Source organism: Macadamia integrifolia, unplaced genomic scaffold (genome assembly GCF_013358625.1).
Source record: "Macadamia integrifolia cultivar HAES 741 unplaced genomic scaffold, SCU_Mint_v3 scaffold151, whole genome shotgun sequence".
Lineage (NCBI taxonomy): Eukaryota > Viridiplantae > Streptophyta > Magnoliopsida > Proteales > Proteaceae > Macadamia > Macadamia integrifolia.
The window spans coordinates 506,308-532,066 of record NW_024868240.1 but is presented as its reverse complement, the minus strand read 5'-3'; the positions used below and the strand labels follow the sequence as shown (position 1 = coordinate 532,066).

At 39.8% G+C, this 25,759-nt stretch overlaps 1 protein-coding gene across 1 annotated transcript in view; it reads right to left on the bottom strand.

The window, feature by feature from the left end:
• Positions 1-25,286, bottom strand: part of LOC122064045 (DNA-directed RNA polymerase D subunit 2b-like) — a 32,293-nt gene extending 7,007 nt beyond the window's left edge. The window contains exons 1-7 of the mRNA XM_042627739.1: positions 25,148-25,286; positions 24,042-24,152; positions 21,751-21,980; positions 21,525-21,620; positions 20,322-21,199; positions 15,854-16,148; positions 8,356-9,297 (exon numbers count right to left, since the gene is read on the bottom strand). Of these exons, the coding sequence (XP_042483673.1) occupies positions 8,356-9,297; positions 15,854-16,148; positions 20,322-21,199; positions 21,525-21,620; positions 21,751-21,980; positions 24,042-24,152; positions 25,148-25,286 (2,691 nt within the window). The remainder of the gene's footprint in view (positions 1-8,355; positions 9,298-15,853; positions 16,149-20,321; positions 21,200-21,524; positions 21,621-21,750; positions 21,981-24,041; positions 24,153-25,147) is intronic.
• Positions 25,287-25,759: the final 473 nt, after the last annotated feature.

Genomic DNA, 25,759 nt, shown 5'->3' with positions numbered 1-25,759 from the left:
CACACTCTTCACGGCACTCATCACAGTGGCAATGGCAATGAGGAAAGAAAAAACTGTAAGAAACTCAAACCTCATCATTTTGAACATTTTCAACTCAATATATTTGTCTATCAATACGATACCCTCTACTTAAGTATTTATGCATTCTACATGTTATATATAGCTTTTTTTAACTGTTTTTTAATGCAAAAGTGTATAAAAATGTGTTCTCTATCCATTTATGTGTGTATCTTTAGCGTATCTTAGCGTATCTCCGATACGATACGATACCCTCCAATACGTATCTTAATTTTGACCGACCGATACCGATACTTTAATCCTTGCTCGGAAATCTCACAACAATAATTAAGAAGAGAAAATAGTACTGGAAACTAAGAAGAAAAAACAAAATGGAGGGTTGAGAAGGATGAAAGATAATAAAGGAATGGGTATTTCACCCCTCAGGTTTTGGGTATCACAACCCTCAGGTTTAGGCATCTCACCTCTCAATAACAACTTTTAACTAAAGAGTAATACTCCATAATTTATTCATTCAAATCTGAAATTATGAGTACATAAGCTCCTCTATTTAGAGGGCAGAATAGCAATCCTATCATAACTAGGAGCTAGTTTCCAAATAGGACTAGACACTCGTAGCAAGACTTGGACTCATAATAGGACTAGGACTATAACTCCAACATGGAGTAGGTAACTAACTAGTCATTCACTAATAGGGAAACCTAAACAGATTAAAACTGAAATTACAAAGGAAATAGACTCAAAACAGGACTCCAACTAAACTAATGAATTAAATCCCGTTTTCTTACTTTCTACCCATATTTTAAGCCCATTAAAGTGGCCCATTACAAAGAAAACCCATGGGATCAAAGGCCCAACACATACATAACCCAACCCAAAGCTTATTTGTAATAAAATAAACCCATTAAGTGACTTATCTGCATCAATTCTCCCTCTCTTAGAAAAAATTTGTCCTCAAATTTTGTAGTGTAAAGGTGATTATAACATGGTGCACGTCCCTCTTCAAGCCTTAGAAAAATTTAGATAGCTCTTTGATAATAAACTGTAGTCTAGAATATGAGGAGCTCGATCTTCAAGATACTTTAATGGGATGATGAGCTCCACATGCTCAATCTCAAGGTCTTCAGATGTATCCATGGAGCCATCCATATGTTTGCCTTCAACCACTATGCTCTTGACCTCCATAATTTCAATCTCAAGCTCTTTAGGATCTTCCTCTTGGCTACTCACAGCCATCACAGAAGTTGAAGCACCATTCTCCTTGGGTTCGATGTCATTGTCGTTCACAATCTCCTTAATCGTTTCTCCAACCATCACTTCAATCTCGAACCCTTTAGGATCTTCTGCTTGGTTGTCCATAATCGTCATAGTTGTTGTAGCACTAATCTCTTTGAGTTCGATCTCTTTGTCCACCATTGTGACCATGTCGCTTTCGATTCCATCCACATGAATACCACTGATAGGAACATCAATGACTAACTCTTTCTCGACAATAGCAATTTTGTGACATATGGGTGGCTTTTGGGAATCTATTGGAAGGAAGTACATGCTTCGTTCATGCTTAGATAGGTACATGCCTGCCAACTCGTATTGCATCCCGTCCCACGTTCTAGGTTTACGTCCTTGAGCTTGAAGTTGCCTTTCACAAACTCTCCATCATATTCGAACACAATCACTCATCTGAGAACATGCATATTGGAATTTTTGTCTCTGTTAAGTTGTAGTTGTTAAAGTGCACGTCCAATTCATACATCCATTCAAGGAATTCCCCATGAAAATAACGTGGATGAGCATTAGATTGGGCAGCAATAGCCTCCTTCAACTCTACCATCTGTTTCAGACTCTTGTCACCTGTGGGTGTCTTTTGGAGACATGTAGATGTATTCTAATAGGAATCTTGCTGATGAAAGAGCCTTCTTTGAACATATGCAGGGAGGTATTGGGTCGCCAACTCATACTTCATCTCTTCCCAAGTCCTAGGCTCATGTCTCGAACTCAAAGCTGCTTTTCATAGACTCTCCACCATTCTCTAGCACAACCAATCAATCGGGAGCAAGAAAATCAAAGTTTTTGTGTCTCTGTCAAGTTATAGTAGTCAAAATACTCCTCCAAAGAATCTATCTAATCAAGGACTTTGCATATATCCCTTGGTCCAGCAAAGTAACAAACTTCTAGAACCATCTTCAGTTAGGCTCTGATACCACTTAATGCAGGAGTAGATTACAAGAAACTAACCCCCACAATTTATAAATCCTAAACAAGACAAATAGGACCAGAAAACAAGGGAATAAGAACATTAAATAAACCCCCAAGCGTACAATACCAATACAGGAGAAAAACCAGCCCAAAACCCAACCCGATAGGAGAGAGAAAGACCTGCAATATGTCTGGACAGAGAAAGGTGCGGCCAGGTCTGTAGGGCTCCAATTGAGTTGCAAATTATGAGTACATAAGCTCCTCTATTTAAAGAGGGCAAATTAACAATCCTATCATAACTAGGAGCTAGTTTTCAAATAGGACTTGGACTCATAATAGGACTAGGACTATAACTATAACTCCAACATGGAGTAGGTAACTAATTACTCATTCACTAATAGGGAAAGCTAAATTGACAAAAACTAAAATTACAAAAGAAATAGACTCAAAATAGGACTCAAACTAAACTAATGAATTAAATCCCATTTTCCTACTTTCTACCCATATTTTAGGCCCATTAAAGTGACCCATTACAAAGAAAACCCATGGGATCAAAGGCCCAACATATACATAACACAACCTAAGTCTTATTTGCAATAAAATAAGCCCATTAAGTGACTCATCTACATCAGATAAAGGATCCGCCAAACGTTATGTAGACCCAAATCCATTCTCAGCTCAAAGGGAGAGGGCATCTGCTAGAGGGCCAGCAAGATTTGAGAACCTTTTTCCAAAAGGAAGAGGAAAAGGGGCAAGAAAAAAAGGTGGTCCTAGTCTTTAGTACCATTCCAGCAGAGGCAACAGGATGGGGAGACTGGAATGTGCGCGGAGATGAGGAAGGACTGAGTGGGGAGACGGTTAGATATTACACACTAGGCAGTAAAGTTATGGCAGGGGATGTGGCCTTTGAGCCATATGGTATTGCGCCAAGGGACAATAGGGCAAATGGTACGTGAATGGTTCCAATCAGAGGCAGTGGTAAAGATTCCCAAGGGGAGGGGAGCCAATAGATCTTGTCATCTCTCCCACGATGACCCGGTTGAATGGGGGGTAGGGAGGACCAAAGATCACAGAGAGGGGGTCGAGAGAGGAGTCCAGGAGCTAGAGGAAAGGATGGAATCAACAATGGCAGATATAGGGATACTCGAAGCATAGATAATTCTAGGAGAAGATTCCAAAGGGATGCCAAGGGTCAAGCCACAACAAGGTCAAGGATCCATTGCGAATGGAGTAGGAAATAGCAGGGAGGGCCAGAGGTCTAGAATTGAGAATACCAAGCCAAATCCAAAAGGAATCATGAGAGGGGGAGGCCGTCCAAAGGGAGCCTGGTTGAGGAGGTAGGAATAGACCCAATAGACTAACGTAAAATCGAATCACTTGTGGGCAATAATGTAAGATTGGTTTGCAAGTGATCCTATCCTAGGTAGGATCTTTAGTAAATTAAATAAAATAGATAGTATGACAGATAGTATGAGAAAAACCGAAATAAGAGAATGAAGGGAAGAATAGGGTAGGGGAATAGGTTGGGTCGAGCATCTCACTCTTCCTTAGGGCATCTCACAGCACTGCATCTCACAGTACTCTAGCACAAAGCTTTTTTTTTTTTTTTCTTTTTTTTTCATTCAATCAAATTTGTGTTCAATGCTGTAGCCCCCTTACAAACTTATATAGAAGACTCAAAACTAACCCAAACACTAAAAAGGAAAGGCCGAACCCAATCCTTAACTAATTGGGAAACCTAAACTGACCAGAAAACTAAAATAACAAAGAAAATAGAATCAAAGCAGGACTCTAATTAAACTAATATATTAAATCCCGTTTTCCTACTTCTTAACCATATTTTAGGCCCCATTAAAGTGGCCCATTACAAAAAAAACCTATGGGATCAAAGGCCTAACACATACATAACCCAGCCCAAGGCTTATTTGTAATAAAATAAGACCACAAAGTGACTTACCAGCGTCAGAGACCCAGATGCTCTAATGCTTGGTGATGATCTTCCAAATGAGCATAAGGATAGAAGCAGAGATAACATCAGAGATTCTACAGCCGCCCTCAGATTTGGGAAGATGGACTTTGTCTCAACAGACAGGCCTGAGGAAGTGGGAGGAGTCTAACACCTTTCCAGAGGAAGGAAGAGAGGAGGTTGATGATGGATTTGGAGGTGGAAGAGGGAATGGGGAAGACTCCAAACCAGTAGAGATATAATGATTGAGGATCGATCTAATGAGGACCAAACAGCCGACGTAGGATAAGAGCTTCCTTTTCCAAAGTTGGAGCCTTTTCTTGATTTGATCAAGCAAGGGAAGCAATGATGGGCAAAGAGCCTGGATGAAATGAGAGGCAAAGACCCAGGTACTTGACTGGGAGGGAACCCAAGGAGAAGCCAATAAGCTGGAGAGGCCTAGCTTGACCAGAAGGGGAGAAACCAGAAAGGAAGAGATTAGATTTGAGGAGATTACTCCCGAGACCCCGGAAGGGATTCAAAGAGGTGAAGAGAGGATATGATAGTGGAGATAGAAGAGTGGTCAGCTTTGGAGAAAATCATGAGATTGTTAGCAAAGGCCAGGTGGGTAATAAGGGATTTACATTAAGTAATAAGGGAAATGAAATGGAGGTCAGTGAAGGATTGGATGGATCCGGAAAGAACCTCAAGGGCCATAGAGAAGAGAAAAGGCGAAAGGGGGCAGCCTTGTCTAATACCCACATAGGAGTAGCCAGCTGAACTCCCCATTCCTAAGCATGGAGGAGAGGGAGGAAATGCAGGAAAAGATCCAATTAATAAATCTGGGAGGAAATGACATCTGAGTGAGACAAAATCCCAACGAATAGAATCAAAAGCTTTGTGGATGCCGATTTTTAGAATGGCAACAGGGGAGTGGGATTTCCTATCAAACCCACAGACAATCTCATAACAGAGGATGATGTCAGCAATACTTCTACTAGCTATAAAGTTCGATTGGTTTGCACTAACAAGAGAGTCAATGACAAGCTGCATCCTATTGGCTAGGATTTTGGCAATAAATTTGTAAAGAAGATTGCAAAAGAAAATGGGATGAAAGTCATGCATAGCGATGGTGCCCTCTTTCTTAGGGAGGAGACAAAGAAAGGTGTGATTACTACCGAGAGGATCTCATCATCAGACGGGATGGCATGGAGCGAGGGAAGGAGGTGGTAGGGGACGAATTTGTTAAGGCCCGAGTGAATAGGAGCTAGGAGGGGAGGGGAAGGATGGAAGAGAGGAGAGAAGTAGGAGGATGCTTCATCTTTGATATCCTCAAGATTCAGAAGGGTGGATCCGTTTTGGGAGACCAACTTCGTGATAAAATTTGAGTTGGTCCTGGCTTTGAGGGAGTGGTGGAAATAGGCAGAGTTGGAGTCGCCCAGCTCGAGCCATTTGATCCTCGATTTCTAGCGGAGGAAGCTTTCTTCCTGGGCAAGAACAACAATGAGCTCAACGGAGGCTATCCTCTCTTCCTCATCAAGGGAAGGGCTGAGGGGATTAGTCCGAAGACTGGCTTGGGCTAGGCTCAGCTTATCTTTGCAACGGGAAACATTTGAGCTAATATTCCCAAAGGAGAGAGAATTCCATCTTTTGAGAGCTCCTTTGAGATTTTTCAGCTTCCTGGCGACAGCAAAGAGGGGAGAGGCAAAAGAATGGACAAGGATGTTCCAAGCATCTTGAACAATGGGGAGGAAAGCCTGATGGAGAGTCCACATGTTGAAGAATTTGAAGGGTTTAGGGCCGAAGGAAATATGGTGTTGAACATGGAGACAGATGGGGGAGTGGTAAGAAATAAGGGAATTGAGCAGGGAGGAAGGAAAGAAATCAAGCCAGGCTTCATTGACCAAGATGCTGTCCAGCTTGCAAGCAAATAAGGGAAGAACCAATGCGATGATTTTTCTAGGTGAATTTGGATCCGGACCAGTGAAGGTCATTCATACCAATATCATCGATGCAATCATTGAACGGGTCGATAGAGAGGGGGTCGGACCTCCATTCTTTTCAAAGGAGTTTCTGATGATATTGAAGTCCCCCGCCAGAACCTAAAGGGATGGGACCAACAGAGGGGGCAAAGGAGCGAAGATCAATCCAAAGGGCTAGTCTATCCAAGGCTTGGTTAAGAGCATAGATGGCAGAGAATGAGGGGGGAAGAGCCAAAAAGGAAGGAGATGGAGAGGTGGATGGATTGGAAGGAGGAAGCTAAGGGAATCACATTTAGGAGGAGAGGGTTCCCAAGAATCCAAATCCTCTCATTGGGGCAGTGGGCATAATTGAAGAGGAAGGACCAGGAGGGGGCAATAGAGGTGACAACGTGGGGATTGACCTGTTATTGATGCTCAATTGCAGGAAAAATCTGCAAATTCTTGCAGCAGGTTTGACCTGAACAGAAAAATCCACTTTATGTAGCAGAAACCAGAAAAACAGAGATGAAAAAAGGGATAAAATAAAGAAAACCCTGTTAACAGTGGTGCCGCAGGTTCGAAATAGACAGGGAGAAGTATGGGAAAGAGAAAGGACATTTATCTTAGAGGCCTAACCAGTAAGTCAGAATTAAAGAATTCATATATGGAAATTTGGACGGGTGGGCTATGTTGAAATGAAAGGCTTTGGTGAGACTCTGATAGTGGAACATGTGGAGGACATGAAAAAAGCACAGTTACTTTAGACAAATAACCAGCAAGATGAACTAAAGAAATCACATGTGGCAATTTGGATGGCCTTGTCACGATTAATTTGAAACATTTTGGCCCACGTTGCAGAGAAAATGAACAGTTAAATTGGCTCTGCGTAGCTTTTAAAATATCTGTACCTGAAAACATTTGACCTGCCACACTAAGAAAAAGCAGCATAAAAATTACACCAAAAATAGCACCTGCCCCAGGGCAATGCTTTATGTCATGCAAAAATAGCGTATAACAGTTTACAGTCTTCTGTGTAACTACTAAAATCATAAGAGTTGTGAAGTAGTGAAAACTTCCATCATTTATTTTGGTGGGTGATGAAATTAAGATACCGTCCTATAATTCATAATTTTAACTTTTATAGATTATAAGTAAAAGATATAAGAAATTGTAGAACAAATCTATTTTCTCTAACTATTGTTAGTCAGATGTAAGAGGTCACTTTTTTCTTATTAAAGAATGCAGTTTTATGTATAGAAAAAGATCATGCAGGCTTTATGCATAAACATCAAATTACTTCCATTAGTTTATAATTCATACGTGGTCACTTTTTTGAGTTTTTCACCAAATTCTGCATATGAACATCATCCATCAAAGTATTCATTTATACAAATCACATTATCATTGGTGTCTGTATAAAAAAAAAAAAAGGGGGTGTACCCAGTGCACATGCCTCCACTGCATGTGGAGGTCCCGCCGGGGGGGAGGAGAACTACGTAGCCTTACCCCAAGAATGTTGAGAGGCTGCTTCAACCGCTTAACCACCAGGTCACAAAATTTGTACCTTACCGTTGGACCAAGCGCGCCCCTCTTGGGTGTCTTAAACAAGTCATGCGAAATTCACATGCCAAATGAAAAGACAAGAAATCCTATCAAAGGAAACCTTGAAATCATCACATGGGGATATTCTCATCATTTCATAGGGATAAGTTTTCCAATGTGGCCACTAACTAGGGTGTTTCTGATTTTGCCAAATGCAGGGTGCCCAAATTACTCATAGAGATATGGGAAAAAGTTTACCAACACAGGTGCTGCTGCTAAGCTTGACAACAACCCTTCATTTGAGCCACAAGAAGGATGCTTTTGCCATTCAGAATTATTGATAAATTATATAGGGAATTTTCTGAATTTCCCACATTCCAGATTCCACAGTCCACCTCAACCATATGGCGTACTACATACTGGACTTTTCCCTTTGAATAATTACACCATTGAAACATTTCTAAAATGTTCACTTCACCATCTTCCAATGCTTTATTATGTCATGTGGGGAATGCTTCTGGACTACATGTGTAGTGGGTGATGTGAGCTACATAGTCCTCTTTCAGATACCACCAAAGCTTCCACATGGCAGATTTCTGGGCTGTGTATCCAAGTTTGTGCTTAAAACATTTGCCACACACACACACACTCACATTGCAAAGGTAGAAAGGAAGAAAAGCATAAATGGCATACCTGTCTCAGAGAAACAACCGCAAAGTTCTTTCCATCATCATTTGCTGACAAGATAACTTTCTGAACCTTTCCTCTTTCTGTGTGTTTAAGCTTGATACTGTGGTCTGCGCCTGATTCTGCAGACCTACCAATGACGATGTCACCAGTTTGCAAGTTTGCCCCAACATAAGGGAAGCCATCGTCATCAAGGCTATCAACACGCCCTATTTTACTCTGTATTTTGGCAAATTCCACTCTATCCTTTGGCTTTTGTCTTCTGGTGGCTAGTAACTCTTTGTTGTCAACCTCAGCCTTATAACTTCGAATGTGCTCAGTACGGAACATCCCACGCTCTAAAGAAGCCCGGTTCATAACCAAGGAGTCCTCTTGGTTGTATCCTAGATGAACATTGACTGCTACTATAGCATTCTGTCCATTATAATATTCAGGTCTGGGAATAAATCCTCCATAACCTTGGGAATACTGTGATCTTCCAAGGCATTCAGAGACCATGGTCCTGAATAGAGGAATCTGGGGATAGTATAGCTGATGAGACAGGGTATCCACTCTGATGTTGGGGTTTGTTGTGGAGAACCCAATAGCCTGCTGAGAGTGCTTCTCAGACTCATATAGGATCCTCCTAGCATGATTATGGTTGGCAAATGGGATAAGACCACAACTTAAACCCATCAAAAACGAAAGGTCCAACTCCAAGTGTGTATAGTTCTTACCCTTATCTCCCCCCAATATGTCCTTACTACTCCATGCAGTCTGACAATCCTCTTCTTCTTCTACCCCAATGAGCTCTAGTACACCCTTATCTAGAAGAGACAGGAAGGTGTATGCTCCTTTAAATTCTTTTACCTTCTTTAATTTCTCAAGATTTATGAGAGGTCTTAATATTCTACCAGCATCAGAAAATACGCGAACTTCACCCTGTGCCTGGTCACATTTAATCTCCACCTATGGGAGAGAAAAAAAAACAGGTCGAATGGTGATCAATATAGCTAACACAGTGGAAAGCAAAGCAGTAGCAATAGGTAACAATACAAATTTTCAAATGCATAGAAATACAGTGATTAATATGATTTGGTAGTCTTAACTTTTGATTCCTTATAAATACCATCTTTTTTACAGATCTATTCAAAAAAACAAAGTTGAGTTTCATAATTTTAACCAAAAAATAGTATAAACGAAATTATTTATTCTATCTAAATTATATTACCACATTTAGAACCTATCATCATGCTAGTAAAACTCTAGCTTCAAGAGCTGCAAAGGCTTGGAATGACATTAAGTTTCACAGTTCAGACTCATGAGTAAATATTTAAAAAGAACACAAGAAAAACATCCAATTTGAGCTTGACATGCATTTAACTAAGCTCCAGTACATACTTTTCTTTTTTGTAACAATAATTGCAGAGGGTCAGAGACAGAGATATGGAATTCCCCAGTGGATCCTTTTGTGGAGTTCATCTTCCTGCAAAGAAGTTAGGTGCAGGTGGGTCTATTCATTTACCAGTTCCTCCCCCCCCCCCTCTCTCTTTTAGGGGGGAGGGGGAATTGACTAGATTGTATCACTCAACCTTTAGTTAATAAGGTGTTGAGATTCTACTATCCAATCCTTTTGTGGGTACTGTGCGTAAATAGAACATGTGAAAGTCATCCCAAAGGTTCTACTATCCAATCCATTTGTGGGCATTATGCTTGTCATCACTTTCTAAATCAATAGACAAATGCTTCTGCTCAGAATCAATCAATAGAATTTAAGCCCAAGTAAAACAATCAAGAAGAATGGAGTTACTAGAGCACCAACTCATTAGGGTTTAGAGACCAGCAAATACCAGAATGGCAATAGATGATCAGCAAGTCTGATCTGGCCAATTTATCATTGAGAATTAACTCAATAAGTTTTGCAATAATCCAACTGTCAAAATTCAAATTAAGGAAAATCCATGTTGAAATGGGAAATTGAAATTCTGACAGGAAACCAGATTTAAAATGCAGTAATTTCAGGGACTCAGCATTGCAGTATCAAAAGAAAAGATCCAATGATTAGATAGCAAACTGAGAGCAAAACAGTAAGTAGATAACACAATTTGGAAATCTAATGCCTAAAACTGAGAATTTGCAAAATCCTACTTGAAGAAGGATTTCAGAATTTGATTGAAAGATAAGATTTTTAACCAGAATTATAATTAGAACTGAAACAGGGATTTAGATCAGCAAACAAAGCAGGATTTGATGAAGTAGTAATGCTAAAACAAAACTAGAAGTAAGCATTAAACAGAAACCAGAAATATTCTACCTGTAAAAGAAAATGGCAGGTAAAATAATAGAGTTCAGAATGACCTGGATCTAATGTAGATGACAGAAAGAAGAAAAGGAGAAATATATGATCAGGGATCAACCTGACCTGTGGGGTTGGAATCCACCAATAACCTCTGCTGAAACCACAACATTCACACCTGAATCCACTGAACAGAGTCTGAAATCCATAGACAGCTGAGCCAAAGCTTCATTGTCATTACCAATGTGTACAAAACAGGAATCAAGGTAGGCCTGAAACTCTTCCAGCTATGAGCCAACCTCGGAGGTAGTCAACTTGATGGATCCTACTTTAGCTCAACAGCATGTTTTGGAATCCTCCCAACAGGCAGAATCACAGGGTGTTAGAAACAACCAGAATAGGAGAAAGAGCTCAGATCAGGCCCAGAGTGTAGGGCTGTAATGAAATCATAGCTCTTACAAATGGTTAAATAAAAAAGTCAAAACAGGAATCAAAGTAGGCCTAAAACTCCTCCAGCTATTAGACTACTTAGAGGTAGTCAACTTGATGGACTCTACTTTAGCTTAACATCATGTTTTAGAATTCTCCCAAAAGGCAGAATCACAGGGTGCCAGAAACAAACAGAATAGGAGAAAATGATTAATTTCAGATCTAGAGCTAAAGATCAGGCCCAAACTTTAGTTGAGTGTAGGGCTATAATGAAATTTTAAACCCTTAAATTTTCGCAGTGGTTCAACGGTTAGATAGGATGAAATAAGAGAGATTCAGAAATAGAAACTTGGATTTCTAAGATTTGGTAACTACTCAAAACTTCATATCTACAATTCTGATAACACCCAAACCTGGTCAACGCATCCCCTTAGAATAGAGAACAAAACCTCAAAATATCAGCCAAAGTAAATGGCGAAGTGTGGCAAATCATACTCACAGAAGCCAAACAAAATAGAACACAGAAGGGAAGTAGAGTATTCGCAGGTACTGTTTTGGTTCAGCAGAACAGTACAAAATTAAATGCCGGCATATCCCTTTGAACAGTACAGATATGTCTTCAAACAACCACAAAAACAGTAGTGAAACAGCCCCAAAATAATGGGTATAATTACCTGAAACCGCAGGGACAGAAATAGCTATTAAAAGAAGAAAACTCTTACTTGAGCTTCTAACCCAAGCCTAGGACAGCCTCTCAGCAGTCAATCTAGCATTGCACTAGGGTTTTTGCACAGCAAAGAGCCAATCAATTATTGTCAAAATCGATGGGCTATGTGTGCCCCCTCTCTTGTTCCTTATTACTTCAATGAATAGACGAGTGTAGAACCCCTCTAGTGTACAACCTAAGACTTGAAAAAATAGAAACTTTCCAGAAAAATTACAAAATAGAAATTAGTAAGGCTTGGATTTAGAAGGCGGACCTCAGCGCAACGGTAAATTTGTTCCAATGCAACCTAGTGGGTCCGGATTCGAGTTGGGAAACCTCTCTGCGAAGTGTGGGTACCACCACGCCCATTTAAGTAAAGGTTTGGATTTAGTAAATGAAGTCCAGCCTTCCAAACAAACAAAAACATCAAATGGAAACTATCTTAAGCAGTAAAATAAAAACAAACTACCTACCACCACTAGTGCCCCAAGTATCGACCAACTTTAGGAATTAAACCTGGTCCAGAAATTGGACCTAAACTAATATGGTATATTCAACATTCCTAACTAAACTAATAAAATATCCTGTAATCCTAGCTCCTACCCATATTTTAGGCCCATTAAATTGGCCTATTACAAAGAAAACTCACTGGACCAAATGCCCAACAAACAAACAAACACAATTCTGTGTTTTATCAGCATCAAAGAAACTGAATAGCTCTGGAAGCTAGCCACAAACCCAAAGAAAATTTAAATAATGTAACAGTGAGGCAAACAAAATATGAACTATTTCTCATTCTTTAATGGAGTTTATTAGTAAGTAGGGAGTGAACTCTCATTTATGCTGGTGAATTTTTCCAATTAACAATAAGAGAAAGAAAGCATGAGTTACATTACAACTGAAGTTGGACCCAAGTATATGACATCGGCTTATGTGGATTTGATGTAGTTAGGGCTGTCAAAAGGAGGGCACAAGCTGATCCATTCTTGGTTCAGTTCTGTCCCAAGTTTGGTCCTGGTTTAACTCCATCGAACCAGCTGGTTGGCAGCCTTGCCCCATCCATCGATCCAGCAGATCAAGCCTCTTTTGTCTTCAAGAGAGCTTCTAGAAGCCCAGTCAGTTCAGCCATCAATGGATGCAGCAACAGCTGTTAGAATCTTCAAGAAAATCCCTGCCGATTTCAGTTCTCCATGCTGTTTTGTCTTATTCAAGTGTCTTAATCAGCAAGCAAGAGGAAATCCCTGGAAATAGAAGATCCAAAATCCTTGCTACCAATCTCAGCATTGGACTGTTGTCATGTCTTATATGAAGATACAGTCAAACAGCTGGAGGAAGAAGAAGGAAGTTTACTGTTCATGTGAATAGTAACCAGCCCATTATTCTTCGAAGATTTGTTACCTTTTTGGTGTTTAGAAACTTATATTAGACAAGTAATTAGTTTAGGAATGTTAGTTGTTAGTTTCCCAGTTAGTTACTTTCCTTTTCTTGTTAGTTTCCTATTTCAATTAGTTTTCTATTTTGTAAACATCTATTTTGAAGGAGCTACTGTGATTTTGTGACTATTTAAGAGGCTAACTGATTGTAATTGAGAGAGACTTTGATTAATGAAAATTGTTTGTTTTATGCAATGTTTGCTGTGGGATTGATGTAGATCCCCATCGTAGGCTACACTATTGCAGGAGGGAGATCCAGCCAAGCAGCCATCGACCCAGCCTTAAGGCTGATTCGATCTTCATCTATTAAAGGCCCATAGGCCAGCAAGATGGGCCCATCGATCCACTTAAGTTAAGTCAGCCACTTAGGTGTTAATTTAATTTATTCATAGTTAATAAAGGCCCATTGGGCCCATCGATTTATAATTCAATGAGGCCCATTAGTGGCAATCGATTTACTTGTAATCAAGCCCACAAGTGCTATTAGTTAGTAAACACTTAGTTACCTAATTTGTATAGGTTTCTAATGTTAGTCCCAGTAGGAGCACAACTCCCAGTTCTAACGTGACTACTATTAGTGTAGTTTCTGCCCTCTATTTAAAGACGGGCTCTTGTACTCAGAATTTCAGAATTGAATAAATCAGAATTGCAGTCAATTGCTTCTAAACAGCCAAGATAACTGTGGGTGAGATGCCCGGGCCGAGATAGCCACCCCACCCACGATTCTATTGGTTACTTTCTTCCTTTTCTGTTTTAATTTACTGTTATCAGTCACTGTTTACTGTGATCATGGACCTAAGCGAATTCAGAACTGTCTAAAGCCTTGAAGATCAGAATCGACCAGCAAGTTGTCACATTCTTGAAGACCATCGATCCCCATACTTTTCCACCTCAGAGTTCTGATTTACAAAACCCTTTTAGGATTGTGTTCTAGACAGTCAAAGGATCACTCTATCCTCTTCTGAAGGCTATCCAATGGTTCCATCTGTGGTTCTTGAAGGTTCTTTCTATTTTCCCTCTCCAAGGTCTGAAATCAAGAAACTGAGTAACTTTCAATCCAGCCATCAGAAGTCATTCAACTTTGGAGGTTTTGCTCCCCTCTCTAAGGCCTCCAATCGATCTTAGTTAGAGCTCCATCAGAGCCCTACAGTTCCAGCCGCAGGTACCCTCCTTTAATCCTGGCCGCAGGACTTTCTCTCTCCTAATGGCTTGAGTTTTTGGCTGGGTTTTGCTGCTGAATTGTTCTTTATTCCTTGGGGGTTTATTTCTGGGTCTACTTATGATTTAGTCAAACTAATTCAAGAGTCCTATGACTCCTATCTGATTTGGGTTTGGGGCTGTAATACATTAGGGGTAGTTGCTTTGTGTAATCTACTTCTACATTAGGGATGCAGTAGGGTGAGATGCCTAAACCGAGGGGTGAAATACCCATTCACTATGTCTTCTCCAACCTTCTCAACCCCTCCATCAAATTCTCTTTTTTCCTTTTGATTTCTCCTTTGTTTCGACTTGTGAGAGAGTGATCTAAGAGCATTGAAGACCTATTTGAAGACCCAAACATCAACCTACAGTTCAGATTGCAGACCAGCCAAGGAGGACCAAAATCGATTCACTTTTGTCAAGGTTTTCCAACCTGATCAATTTCCCTTAGTGCTCTCAGCCTGCTGTCCAGATTCCTAAATCCTTTTAGGGTTTTGTTGAAGCTATCAAGGACCAACTTCGATCCAAATTTGGTGTCCAACAGGGATCTCCATCACCTGTTCTTGAAGATCTACAATAGTTTCTATTTGGGGAGCTATTCTTAGATCTCCCAAACCTGAGATCAGCTTGCAAAGCCCTTTGGTGGGTTTGTTCAGCATTACGAGAGAAGCATCTGATCAGAATTTGAGCTCCACTAGAACTTCCTACAGCCAGCCGCAGGCTTCCACCTATTTCAGCTAGATTCGATCTTTGGTTCTAAATCTGATTTTAGATTTATTTTTTTGGGATCCTAACTCAGTTGACCTTGTTTGCTCAATAGGAATTTTGATGATGAAAATAACATGCATCAATGAAAGAAAATATCCCACTTTAGAGCATGTAAATTGAAGAGATTGTCATGTGCATGATCCATCGGGGCGACACATTTCCTTTATATAGCAGACTCCTGAGTAGTATTCACTGGTAAAAAAAAATGGAGAAAAAAATAAATGATTTAGTCAGGTTATCTTTCTTAAATTCATAGATCACATTTCACCCAAAATAAAAAAATGCACAAATTAATGAAATATAACTATCTTTGTTGACTAGGTGGTCCAGGTGTCACTGTATACAATACCATTGCCAGCTGTTTAATTCTTTAAACTACAGGTGACAATGGAGATTTTTTATAAACAGGTTAACCAAAATGCACGAAACCAGTACAGATACCAATTTAATAAACGATCAAATTTAAATATATGGAGGAGAATACAAATGTGATTTAACACGGGAATCGACTATTTGTTTTTGGGCACCTTTCATTTCTTCAGAAAGCTGACATAATATCAATAGAAAATTCCTAAAAACCTATTTAAGCCATCACCTTTCTGTACATTAGCAAGCACAACACCAGAAAATGGGCAGTTGAACTAGGAGAAGTATATTTTAACTTGGAAATTCGAAGGGTAAAGTAAAACTAACCTGTGGTGGTATCTCCTTAATCTGACGCTTGTTCCTCAGATCCGCGACAAATGACAGACAATCTTCGCAACTTCCCACCCACTCACCATTCAGAAAAACTTTAGCCTTTCTACTCAAAAAGGCAGCAGATTGATTATCGGTCAGCTTTTCCATACCACAATCTAACAATTTGTCCAACAGAGGTTCCATTAAATTTATCGTGACAAGTCCCGTGACAGACAAATTCTTAACAAGCCCACAATTTTCTCCATCCGGGGTAGAGAGAAAGCACAACCGTCCCCAGTGTGAAGGGTGCCTGCATCCAGAAAATATACTAATATAAAAGTTCTACAAGCATGTCATGCATGTCAAACACCCTAAACCATCCCCCTATCAACCCAAGAACAAGAATTCCCCCACAAAAAGAAAGACAGGGATGTATATACATCATCAACAGATTATAGTTTATAACCATATAAGCATAACTTTATAATGGCTTCAATCCTTGATGCCCAATAAGGCAATAACTACAAGGCGCCAAAAGTGTATATAAATTTTTAAAAAACAAAAACCATTGCTTACCAATGCAAACATTTCACTTTAAATTAACGAGGCATTTTTGTGAGAAAGACAATGCTTCAAAATGGAATCAACAGTGAACTTTAGATGGACGCCATTTAAACATGGTAGTCCACCGTGGTAGTTCATCTTATTATAGTGGTACATGTCTAACTTAAACAATGATTATTAATCATCTATCCAAAAAAGGAAAATAGGAAAAAGGAACAACCTCTAGGAAAAGAAGTGATTGCTACTCACCTATCAAAAAAGGATAATAGGAAAACAGAACCTGTAGACACCGAATTTTGTCACCCCCTAGCGATGATGATATATGGAGATTACGCACTTGATCAATCATTCTTGGACAAATTCTGAAGTTAGGATAGAAAATGACCGTTTCGCCCCTATAGGTTTTAATGGAAAATATTCTTTGAAAATTGGACTTTGTGGCTGTGGTTAGTGTCGTCTACTGTCCCGATCCAAAAAATTTACATTAGTGCGAGAACGGTGCGAATTGACCCACTGATTCCCCACTTTTTGTGCAAATAGCACCATTGACTTGTCGAGCATTTCCGATAGAGTTCCCTTTTGAGACTGTGCCTACTTCTCATATCATTGAGAAGTGCTTGGAACGAGCTTTCCGAAGACATACTGCACGCCCAATTCCAACAAACGGTTAGGATTTGGTGGTGTCTAGAGGTTGCACTAAACACCGAACAAAACTGGTCCAAACCGACCCAATTAGATTTAGGGTTTGTAGTGCATAGATACCCTTTATGGCTTTTACCCAAAAACCCATACCTTGGCTTCCTATAAATAGGAAGCTACTTGCCCTAATGAAGGGCCCAATCAAAAAACAAGAGAAATCTGAATCAATGGGCCGATCAAAAGACCAAAAGAAAAGGGAAAGGAAAGAAAAAGAGAACAAAAAAAGGAAAAAACAAAAGCAAATTAAAATCATCAATCTCATTTTGATCTTGTCCAAGGGCGATCGGCCGGAGGACTTTCTCTACTGAGCTGGAAGGTGAAAGCGACAAAGCTTAGGGATTATCTCTCCCTGCTTCTTGATTAAAACCAGCTTCAGTAAGTAAATTCCTTCCCTTGATATGATTAGTACTGGTCATCTGTATTTTACTTTGTCTTTCATGGTAGGGTTTTGTTTCATTTGAACATTTTGTTCTTCTCAGGCTTTGATTAGACTTGTAAAAGGTTAGTTTAAGGTGGTGTTTTCATATTTTCCCATCTCCAAACCCTCAACCCCCTTGTCTGCGGGTAGAACCCCGGATATCTCACCTCACCGTGATCTGTTGGTCATCAATCTTGGACTTCCCCTTTCTGTCCCTCGTTTTCCCTTGGAGTACGATTTGGATCATGGCAGCTGAATCATGTTTTGATTGTTCGATTTCAAGAAGCAAGCGAGGAGGTGATTACAAGCATAATTTTGTAATGGCTACTGCCCTAAGATGCCCAATAACTACAAGGTGCCAAATGTGTATACAAATGTTAAAACCATTGCTTACCAACGCAAACATTTCACTTTAAATTAATAAGGCATTTTTGTGAGAAAGATGATGCTTCAAAATGGAATCATTGAACTTTGGATGGACGTCATTTAAACATGGTAGTCCACCATGATAGTTCATCTTATTATAGTGGTATATATCTAGCTTAAACAGTGATTACTAATCATCTATCTAAAAAAGGAAAATAGGAAAAACGAACAACCTCTAGGAAAAGAAGTGATTGCTACTCACCAATCAAAAATGGATAATAAGAAAACAGATTAACTCTAATTCTGTTGGAAGCTATGATCAGAAAAAACTTCCTAGCAGATCAAGGAGCCCAAGTAACAAGAACAACCCCAAGGAAAAGAAGCTATTTTTTTGGATTTCCAGATTTATGAACAAAAGAGAAAATAAAGTATCCACATCAAATTAACAAACCAAAGCATTGCTCAAGCAGACTACAAGCTCTAATGAATTGGGAGACATCTAATGATAAGTGAGTGAATTCACTATTTATTTCACATCCCCGTGTTCTTTCAATGAAATGTCCTTCGTCTCTGCATAGGGTTAAAAAATGAAGCCTCCCATTGATTCCAGATAAAAACCAATAAAAGGAATCTTGAAACATGGTTTATACCTAATAAACAGAGTCCTAAGAGGAGGGGGAAAATAAGCCAAATTATAAAGTCTACTGAAGATTGGGAAAGAAAGAGTTCCAGATTTTTAAAGAGACGACAAATTGGTCAATAAAATCCAATAGTTCAAATACAAAATGGAAACAGATCCTAACGGATCCCAGATCAACTCAACCTGATACAACAGTAAGTCGAACCAATGACATCATCAAAATAAACATGGCCCACTTATATACGTTTTATGGAAAATCAATTAATAGTTATCCTTTGTACAACAAATAGTTTGATATACTCAGCCTTGGTGATTACTCACCAACTACTTCTCTTTTTAAATGCACATAAAGTTACCTAATAACGACGTTGAGGTTTTATCCATGAAGGAGGACTTTGAGTTTTGAAATTTTTAAACCTATCAGATAATAGCCCATTAGCGGTTTACTGCCAAAGCCTTGCAAAATACAGTCTATTACCTATTTGACTCAAATCAACTTAACAAAGCCTTGTCCCACCAAACAGCAGTGACTAGGTGTATCCTGTTCCACCATTCAACTCTGCTTGTTTACTAAAAAAGTAAGAGTCTATTAAGATGAAGCAAATTAGTAAACCCATTAATCCAGGAGTGACCTTGGCAAATAAAAAAAAATTCTTGGGGTGGGGGGGTTGAAAAGGTTCCAAATAAGTCAAGTGTTTAATGTTCTAGTTACTTCCGTGAAAATTTGTCTCCAACCAAGCCAACTCAAAGAATGCTTGAATGCCAGTCCAATTGGTTTGACCATCTAGTCCCCTCCAGATTTTAGAAATTCTCCTTGTCACACATCTTGGACATCCCATTCAACATTTTACAGGGCAAATGCCCATACAGTAATATTCAAAGATTTTAGTAAACATTTATTTACTTTTGCAGAAAATGTTAAGACTTCAAATAGCATTGATTTAAAGATAAGTTATATAATCTTCCACCTTTGCAAGTCAACAGAATCTTAATTGTTGAAATGGTTAAAAAAAAAGAAGACAAGGGCAAGGGCAAGAAAGGGGGGCTTAGATGGCCTGAAAAATAAAATCTCAGATGAGACAAAAACAAAAAAGCCCCACAAATACCCCCAACTAATCACTCACCATACAAAGCAAAGGTACAATCATACCAAAATGCCACAAACAATATACCCTTGAAATCATCAAGCAAGGAAACCATAAAAAGTGATGGCAAAAATAATTAATTCAAAATCTATCTATGAGTCAAAAACCATAACTTCCTTTTCTCATAAATGGAGAGATGATAATCAAGGCGATCAAAGCAGGTCTCTTTGGGAACTTCAAAGTTCCAATGACGGTCTGTGCATGCTACCATCACTTTGCAAGAAACAAACTCATTCTTTGTGGAGTCTCAAGTAGGTTTTTTTTCTCCCCATTTCTTTTCTTTTTTGACAAGTCTTCACCGAGGCAATTACAAAGATCAGAATGTATAGGGCTAATGATGTATTGAACTTGGAAGGTTGTCTTTGTAATTTTCACTGTGGAATCAAGAATGGTTAGGTTCATATCAATTCTTTCCAAAAGTAGGCTGCATTTGTGTTTACTTCTTGTGAGAGAGAGAGAGAGAGAGAGAGAGAGGAAACAGATGCTTTGACCTCAGAGCACAACACAAATTTTAAAAATGAAGTTTCCATTTTACATTGATTTTACTCAACAGACTATCTAAAAGCTAACCTGTAACCTGGGAAGGAAAATAAGACTCAAATTTCAAAGCATAAGAAACAAGGATTCAGAGGATCAAGTACTAGTACTTACGGAAATCTAGCATCTCCAACCCGTCCAGTATACTCAACATGTTGGCGTGTCTTCCTCAAATCTACCATCGTTTGCAATGGATTTGTTCGTTTGAGATTTGCCACTACACCAGACATTCTCTCTTTTTTGAAAGGATGTGACCATGCACCAGTTGAGAATGCCCTACAAAGACCATTAGTAATAATCGAAGCATCAAGATAATGTTCAATCGGGTGCAAGATACGGTCTCCATATAGATCTCTCTGCAAAGCTTTAATCATCCGCCTCTCAGCATGTTTTATGTGCACTCTCAGCTCTCGCTCAATCAACTCACCAGATAACTCCAATCTTTTATTTCTAAAATCATCTCTGTTCTCACATTTTCGTTTTCCAGTATAAGACAGCAAAAGACACTTGACCATATAAGCAAGAAAGAGGGCCTTTTGTCTCAAGCCAGTAAGAGCAGGAAATAAGTGATTGCTGAAGCAGTCCTCTATGGATTCTTTAGGCGGAAATTTTGCTTTCTTAAAAAGTTCATCCACATATTTGAGAGCCTTTCCATTTTTATGAAAATCATTGCAGTCCCTAACAGCATCCAATATGGAAGAGAAAAGTATATCTCTGAAAGTGGCATCATTAATGTCCAGATCAATCATATCAACAATTTCTTTATCTGATGAAACACCGAGGGCAAAAAACAAAATCCATATAGGCATTGTAGCAGCCAAGAAATACACATTTAAAATTTTCCCTTTATAAGCCTCTTCTAGTTTAGCTGGTTCAATGAGCTTTATATATACTCTTCTCCTCTTCAAATCTGAACGGTATGCGATCATCCAGGTTGGTTTGCTAGACACCCAAAGTCTCTTTAGGCATATCTGTTCTTGTGCAATGAACGTCTGCAATGAATAACATATAGCGATTATCCCCAAGAAAATATGTAACATACTCCATGAATCTAGTTGATCATAATTAAAGTTAGACATATGATACGAGCGAGGCAGGAATTGATTAAAAAAAAAACCTTATTAGTTGAGTACAGATGTATTACCAACTCCAAATAGCATATTATGCATTTAATGAATAGGCAGATGGGGACCCACCAATATTTCTTGGCATCACGGCATGTATAGGGGTTCACAGCAAACTGACTAAAAGGTCCTTGGAAACATTCAGCTGGTTCCGACTTGGTTGTACAATGGGATTCAACATTCATGTGTTTACAGAAGAACCAGTAAATGATACACTAAAATGTGGGACAGTCAAACCAGAGTTCTGCAGATCTATACCATACTTAAAAAGGACACACTGAGGCACCCACTGCCAATTTGTGAGACAGGCTTCAAAGAAGAAACAGTTTGTTTGTAAGCCACAGGCCAGGTCAGAGAAAAAGGCCTTTGCAGCTACAGGTTCAGTCCAATGGCCAAAATCTGCAGTACCCAATGTATACCTGAAGCCAGCATTCCTTTAGCCAGTCATGGGCCACATCAGTATGTGATACATAAGAAAAATAATGATGACAAATCCCTGCTTCAGTAGCAGAAACAGAAGAAGAAAAGCTATAAAAAGAGGAAGGATTATGTGAGAGCCTTGCTATCAGTATCAGCAGGGCTGGAAGCAGTTTCCCTGCCACTCGTCGCAATCTTTGCAGAGGCTGCAATGGTGGAAAGTGAATCCATTCTAGAAGAAAAAAAGAAGTGAATAGAGCAGTTGAATAGAGTTAGGAATGAAGTCTCTTATGCGACAGAGGAAAAAGATTTGTACGTGTTGAATAGGGGAATTGAGCTTATGTCTCACAAAGACTAGCCTTGATGTAGATAAGTCACTTAATGGGCTTATTTTATTCGAAATAAGTATTGGGTTGGGTTATGTATGTGTTGGGCCTTTGATCCATTGGGTATTCTTTGTAATGGGCCACTTTAATGGGCCTAAAATATGGGTAGAAAGTAGGAAAACGGGATTTAATTCATTAATTTAGTTAGAGTCCTGTTTTGAGTCTATTTCCTTTGTTATTTCAGTTTTCTAGTTAGCTTAAGTTTTCCAATTAGTTAAGGATTGGGTTAGGCATTTCCTTTTTAGTGTTTGAATCAATTTTGAGTGACAGTTTTGGTGAGATGCTCATGGGAAGAGTGAGATACTCGACCCAACCTATTCCCCTACCCCCATTCTTCCCTTCATTATCTATTTTTCTGTTTTATTCATTCTATCGGTCCCTGAATTTGATTTTTATTGAATTAAGTAAAGATCCTGCCTGGGATTGGATCACTTGTGACTCAATCTTACATTATTTGGTATCAAAGCCTAGCCTAAAAGGATGGAGCCACGTGATTTTCGTAAAAAGCTTTCTTCATACATGTTCCTTGATTGGGTAAAAGAATTAAACGTCTACTTCGATTCCCACAACCTGATAGAGGCACAATGACTTCATTATGCTTGCTCCCAAATAAGTGATTGTGCTCAAATCAAATGGAGAATCCATGAAAGGTGACTTCATGCTCAACAACGTGAACCCGATGTGTAGGATTCTAGGACCATGGCTGTTGGAGTTATGTCTGGAGGTTTGCAGGGTGACTGATGTGTAGGATTCCGGGACCTGCAGACTTCCGCTTGCAGCGAGCTTGTATCCCTGTAGCCCGACGTATTGGGGAGGGGATACCACCTACGTTGCGTAGCACCTTTACTAGATGATAGACCTAGTAATGGAAATAGGAAAATAATATAACAAATGGATTCATATGCATTATGTCTATGTGTGATGCATTTCATCATTTGTTGTGTGTGCTTGCATTCACACCCCTCACTAGGCTTGTGAAGCTCACCCCTCGTTGACTACTCTTTTTAGATGGAGGAACCGGTGCTGAGGCAGGATTGGACTTCGGCGACAATTGTGAAGCTTGTGTCTACGAGACACTGGATTGCTGATGGATTTCATTATTGTTTCAATTATTTCTTTTGATGTATATATTAATGAAAATGTAAGATGCAAATTTTACACCTGTGGGTTGTTTGTAATGAATTTTGTATATCTATAATCTATCACCTTAGTGCATCACCAGTAATATTTCTATGATTTTATTAGCGTACTCTGATTGTAGTTGTGATCTTGGCGGCATTTGTGAAATTAAGATATTGCATCTGTGATCCTGGGTATAGTAGGCTGACTGGGTTAGGAATCCAGTGCCGCAGACCTTGGCCTAATTTGAGGTAGGGTGTGACAGAACCTATCTAAGCATGAACGAAGAATGTACTTCCTTCCACCAGAGTTCCCTCCACTTACACTAGATTTCGCAACTGTTGCTTGCTTTTGCTCCGCCATGTAACAAGATTACCTCCTACCATGGAATAATATCCAGAAGTAGATCTCCGATCATCAGGACAGCCAGCCCAATCGGCATTAGTGAATGCCTCCACATGCAAATGGCCATGAGGAGAGAATAAGACACCTCATCCAAGCGCTGACTTCAGGTATCTCAAGATGGGATATGCAGCCTCCAAATGAGTGGAGTGTGGATCATGCCTATATTGGCTCACCAGGCCAACTGCAAATGCAGTGTTAGGGTGAGTATGAGATAGGTAGATGAGACGACTGACTAGCCTCTGATAGCTGCCCTTGTCCACTGGTTTTCCATCTCTCCTTAAGGTGAGAATTAGGCTCTAATGGAGTATCAGCAGCCTTGCATCCAAGTAACCTTGTTTCAGAAAGAAGGTCAAGAGTATACTTTCTCTGAGACAGAAAGATACCTTGAGCAGAATAGGCTACTTTGATACCCAAAAAAAATCTGAGCTTCCCCAAGTCCTTGATCTCGAACTCAGTTCCCATGTAAGCTTTAAGATGATCAATCTCACGTGTCACTGCCAATAATCACTATGTCATCAACATATATCATAAGAATAGTAATGTGCCCCCCTGACTTCTTGATGAACAGAGTATGATTAGCATTACTCCATCTGTGACCTATGGTAAGCATTGCCCTGTGGAATCGTCCAAACCAAGCTCGTGGGGACTGCTTCAACCCATATAATGCCCGATTTAACTTGCACACCTTGCCCTGAGTCTGTTGAGTGGAGAAACCATTAGGGGCACATCCATATATACCTCAGCTTCCAACTCACCATGAAGAAAGGCATTCTTCACATCGAGTTATTGTAGATCCCAACCACAGTTGGCAACACATGATAAGATGACCCTCACAGTGTTCATTTTGGCCACTGGTGCAAAAGTTTCCCGATAGTCTATGCCATATGTCTGAGTGAACCCTCTTACAACCAGTCTAGCCTTATACCTATCCACAGAGCCATCTGCAGATTGTTTCACGGTGAAGATCCATTTACAGCCAACTGTTTTCTTCCTTGATGGAAGTTGAAAAAGCTCCCATGTTTTGTTCTTCTCAAATGCCCTCATTTCCTAATGTATTGCTTCCTTCCACTTTGGATTAGCAAGAGCTTCCTGCCAGTTATAGGGAACAGAAACAGACGCCAAAGAGGAAACAAAGAAATAGAAAGAAGGAGACAAACCCTTATAGGAGACAACATTAGAAATAGGATGTTTAGTACATTCCCATTGAGGTTTACGAACAGCTATAGGTAAATCAAGGGATGGATCAGTAGGAAGGGACTCACCAGCACTAGGACTTGGTTCTATGGAGCATGCGATTGGCTTGGTGCAGTGATGGTAGGATGGGTTTGTTTACGATGACGGCACTCAAACACCTGAGTGGATCTGGTCAGCTGTTCTCCCTTGGCTGGAATAGTTGGTTCCCCCTGGGCTGAAATCGCTGACTGCTCCCCCTGGGCGGAAATAGACTATGGTTCCCCCTGGGAAAAAATAGGTCTCAGCTGTTTCTAACTTGTGACTCCTTCCAAATAACCATCATCTACTCTGTCCACTTCCAATGGAGTAATTAGTGGCACATCTTCCACTCTAGGCAACTCCCCCTGAAGAGGTGCAGGATAGTAGGCAGCAGATTCATGGAACACCATATCCATGGTCAAATAATACTTTCTCGTGGGAGGATGATAACATCAGTACCCCTTCTGAGTGGGAGAGTACCTAAGAAAGATGCAGCGAAGACCCTTAGGATCAAACTTCTCATGTTGCTGATGATTTCTTGCAAAGGTGACATATCCAAACACTTTGGGAGGTACAACAAAAGAAGTAGAACCTGTGAAGACCTCAATAGGACAACAAGTTCCCAACACCCGAGATGGCAGGCGATTTATCAAATAAGATGCAAATAACACTGCAACACTCCAATATTGTGGTGGAACATGTGTCTCAAACATTAGGCACTGAGCCACCTACAACAGGTGGCAATTCTTCCTCTCTGCAACTCCATTCTGAGGAACCGTGTCCACACAACTAGTTTGATGTATAATGCCATGATCAGCTAAATACACTTGAAATTCTCCATCAGTGTAATTAGTGCCATTGTCAGTCCGAAGTATCCAAACCTTAGCAT